We start from the raw sequence: 4197 nt of genomic DNA on the forward strand, positions 1-4197 counted from the left end.
ATAAAACAAAAACTACGGTGTTCTAAGGAAAGAGTGAGAAAACACTATGCAATATTGTATTAAATGATGAGAGAATTGAACAAGTTGATAAGTTCGTATACCCTGGTAGCTTATTTACTAGGGACAGGAAGATAAATGAAGGTTAAGATAGACGCATGAACGAAGGTAAGAAGGTTATTGGTAGAGCATGGCCTCTTAACAGAATCTATAAAAAAAGATAGGAGGAAAGGTAATTCAATTTACATTAGATTCTTGCGAATAATATGCGGAAAAACTCTGATGGACTAGATGAGTAACGAGATAATTCTCAAAGAATGTGGTGCAAAAAAGACGCTAGTAGGCACATGGCAAAGCAATCGGTTAGGATGGTTCGGACATGTTGAAAGAATGCCAAATGAACGACTAACGAAACAAGTGTATCAAGGTGAAGTATATTGCAGCGTGCACAGAGGCAGACCTCTGAAAGAATGGTTAGAATGTGTGAATGAGACCATAGTTAGAAGAGACATAAGAAGCTACAGAAACATGAGAGCCTGCGTGAAAAAATGCATGGACGTAAAAGAATGGACCGAAGTGGGTAACCTCACATGACGACTTTGTGAGGATGTTCACTTGGGGTGCTTGCTAGAGAAATTGATCAGCAACCTGGGTCGGAACAGAGTTGCGGAACGAACGAGTTATTTAAATAAATAACACGAGATGTCTAGATCAATCAAAAGATTGTATATCCCTTCCTCACAATACTCCATTTCCCACAGGGTGAGTCACGCCTACATCGAAATGGTTAGACGCTCGGACTTCACCTTAGAGTTCCGAGGTTCGATCCCTGAGCCGGTACCTCTGAAAATTTGTCAATGTACCTTTACCGAGGTTCTGGTGGTTCCAAACCCACCTTAAGCTGTAGGTACGCCTATCGTTTACGTGACTGCAACCCAGTCCGTCAATGATGGAGTAAACACAGGCTTTGTCCAATATGTCGGGGCACACTGCTCTCGTCAGATCATTTGACTGCATTATAAAAATGCGTCCGTGACTGATGATATATACCGGGACAGCCCCGTGTTAAATGATCGAAAATAAAATCCAACTCTAACCAAAAATGCCTGCGATATGTTGGGCAGTAACCAGCTTAATTCTGTGACATAAAATAATTGTTTAAAACAATTAATTTTTTTATATATGGGTAATGAGCGTATCAAAACATATAAGAATAAGAAGTTTTCAGAGAATCGGAAAATTCGCCTATTCGGAATTGCAACAGAAATCCCTTATTTGTTCTTATGTATTTAGTTCGAACCATTTTTTTTGTCAAAAAATTTATATTGCCATATTCTTTTTTATATAACTGTCGAACAATATCTAAAACCGGGAGTTTGATCAATTCTAAAACTTCTTAATTGCCTATTGTTAATTTGAGAATATCTACCTGACGCTGGCCCTGCTACTTGAAAATTCTCTGCCTCGTACTCGTTGATACCATTCCGAAAAACCAATTTCTGTTTCTTCATTATTCAACCAAATGCTTTTTACTTGAACCTCTTTCATAGGTAGACGCATATTAAAAACACGATCTCTACCCGGTAAAATGGTATAGTCCATTTGACAAGGAAGTCTCTCTAAATGTGGTACAGCTTCGGATGTTGAATTCCAATTTTGAGGATCCGCCCAAAAAAGCTGTCCTTCCCTTGACCATCTTCCAATCTTTGCTTCTTTCTGTGGTTTATCAATGATCTAAAATTATGACATTAAAAATTATGATCGTAAATTATAAAATCATTATCTTAAAAATAAATGCAAATTACATATAGACCCGACTAAAAATTCGTCGACATGGTTTCGATTATAATTGGCGTCAATTGAAACAGAGCCACACTTTATTTCATATCTTTAGACACGATCTCATATACGGGCTTAGGACATCCTTATACAAAATTTAAAATACAATTTTGTTGAAATGAATTTTCTACAGTTATATTCTTTGAGACCGATGCATTTTAGATTGTTCATTAAAAAATAATTAATTAAAAAATTTCAGGTTTTTCGTCGATTAATTTTAATCTTTTACATCAGTTAGCTGTCTCATTTCTACATTCAAAAAGGGATGCCCGGAGATAAGTTTACGCCCACTTTAAATCCCCATTCTAAGACCATATTAAATCTTATTTTTGAGTAACACATACTATTGTAAAATTTACTTTATATTAAAAAATTATTTCCTTAAGTAAGTTTTGCCACTGCGGAAGTTTTACGTTGTTATTACTTCTAATGAAATCAAAAAAGTGTAGAACCGTTCTTTACTGAGAGAAGAGAAACTTTTCTCGTTCGAAAAAGTCTAAAGCCTTCATTTTTGGTCCGATTTTCAATTTCATAAAGAAAATTTTTAATAATCAATAGTCAATATATAACCATTATCATGTACAGTTTTTGTGGAAAAATATAAAAACTTGAGGTATTTTTAGATTTACATTTTCCCTAAACGTTTCAATTACTGAGAATATTCCTAGAAATAATATTTGTTTCATAGTATTCAATAAATATAACAATTTAAATGTTAATAAACAAATTAAATAAACAAAAATTCTATTACTCTCATCGGGAATATTTAACTACAGAATCTAGGTAACTAGGGCCTAAATTCAAATTAAAGACAAAATTCTACGCAAGAAGGAAGCATCTGTCACTTGCTTTCTTCTTCCGTAGAAATAGCCGGATATCCTAGCATCACGTTCTACGTTGAAAGCCACCAAACCCCATTATAATTTCACCTTCTGCCTCAAACGGGGTCCCGACTACAACCGCCTTTGTTTTACTTTTCGTCAACCTCACTTAATCTAATGTCTTGATATTGTTAAAGAGTTGCAAAGAACCGATAGTGCTCAAAAGTTGATACTGGATCAATATTCGAACTCCGGCCGCTGCGCCAATATTTTCAAACCGAAAAACACGCTTTCCATTTTGTCACGAATCCTTGTAGTCACAAGGTCTCACTGGACTTGTAGACGTTCGAGTTTTCCCCGCTTTCAAATCTTTGCTCCCTCATGACGCAGGTAGGTAAGGATTAAACAACATTATGACATTGAGTTTCTCATTAATTAATTTTTTACCAATTTTGTTTATAACAATAAAAAGGATAAATAATAAAATTATTTGTATACTAGAAGTCACCATTCACTAGTTAAACACAATATAAAGTTTACTAGGCAGTTATTAAAACGTAAAAAATATCAATTTTGCCATTCTTCGAGTGGAAATTTAGTATTAAAACAAATTAAGGAGAAGAAAGTTCATATATTGAGGTTCTTTAGAATTTTTAAGGCTTAACTTCTTTTAAATTGAAAATCGGACTTAAATTGAGGATCCTAGACTTTTTTAAATATATGAAGTGCATTTCCTACCACTGTGTTTTTCCCTCATTTTCCTAATTTTCACATTCCACCGATTAATTACGGTAATAACTGAAAAGACAGTGTTCAAAAAGTTTGCAGCAGTAAAAAGCTGTAGTAGTTATAGTAGTCAAACGTTTTGTAAAGATGTCTTAATAGTGTCGTAAAGACGTCGCCAACTTGCGTGCCCACTGGGGTATTTTTTATAAATTTATTATACGGGAAGGAGAAAAACGGATTCCAGCGGGGCGCGAAGCAGATTGTAGTTTTCTTGAAGCTTGAATTTAATATTAAGTTAATAATATTCTTATAACTTTAGAAATTTCTTGGAACAAAATATTAAGGTGCTCATCCAGAATGCAGTACGGAGAATGTAGATCAATATCATCGTCGCTATTATAATAATGAATTTGTACAATAGGAGAAATCCTGCATGTGAACGTTTCTCCTCAGTTACAAAAATTCCGTAATTTTACATAATTGTGAATAGCATAACATGCACACTTATCTTAATATGCAACCGGACCTTAATATACTTATGCTATTACAGAACCATTACTTACTCTTGTTCCTCCATTGTGCCATTTTTTCACATACATTATTTCATTCTTTCTCATTATCTTCAGTATCCCCATCCAATTCCTTTATTGATTCATCCCCTAATCCATCCTCCCCTAGAATGTTTACCTCATTCTCTTACCAGCTTCCTTTATCTTCCATTCCATTTCCGCCCAGCCTCTGTCCTACATCCAATCTCTTAGAATCTCCCCCGCTTTATTTATTATCTTATCCTTCGATTCTCTTTCGAAGCTCT

At 34.6% G+C, this 4197-nt stretch overlaps 1 protein-coding gene across 4 annotated transcripts in view; it reads right to left on the reverse strand.

Moving 5' to 3' along the window:
- LOC117172585 (protein amnionless-like) overlaps positions 1 to 4197 on the reverse strand; it is a 442636-nt gene that overhangs the window by 252900 nt on the left and 185539 nt on the right. For all 4 annotated transcript variants that reach the window (XM_033360664.1, XM_033360665.1, XM_033360667.1 and 1 more), the window contains exon 2: positions 1427 to 1731. In XM_033360664.1, the coding sequence (XP_033216555.1) occupies positions 1427 to 1731 (305 nt within the window). The remainder of the gene's footprint in view (positions 1 to 1426; positions 1732 to 4197) is intronic.

Source organism: Belonocnema kinseyi, chromosome 5 (assembly GCF_010883055.1).
Source record: "Belonocnema kinseyi isolate 2016_QV_RU_SX_M_011 chromosome 5, B_treatae_v1, whole genome shotgun sequence".
NCBI classification, from domain to species: domain Eukaryota; kingdom Metazoa; phylum Arthropoda; class Insecta; order Hymenoptera; family Cynipidae; genus Belonocnema; species Belonocnema kinseyi.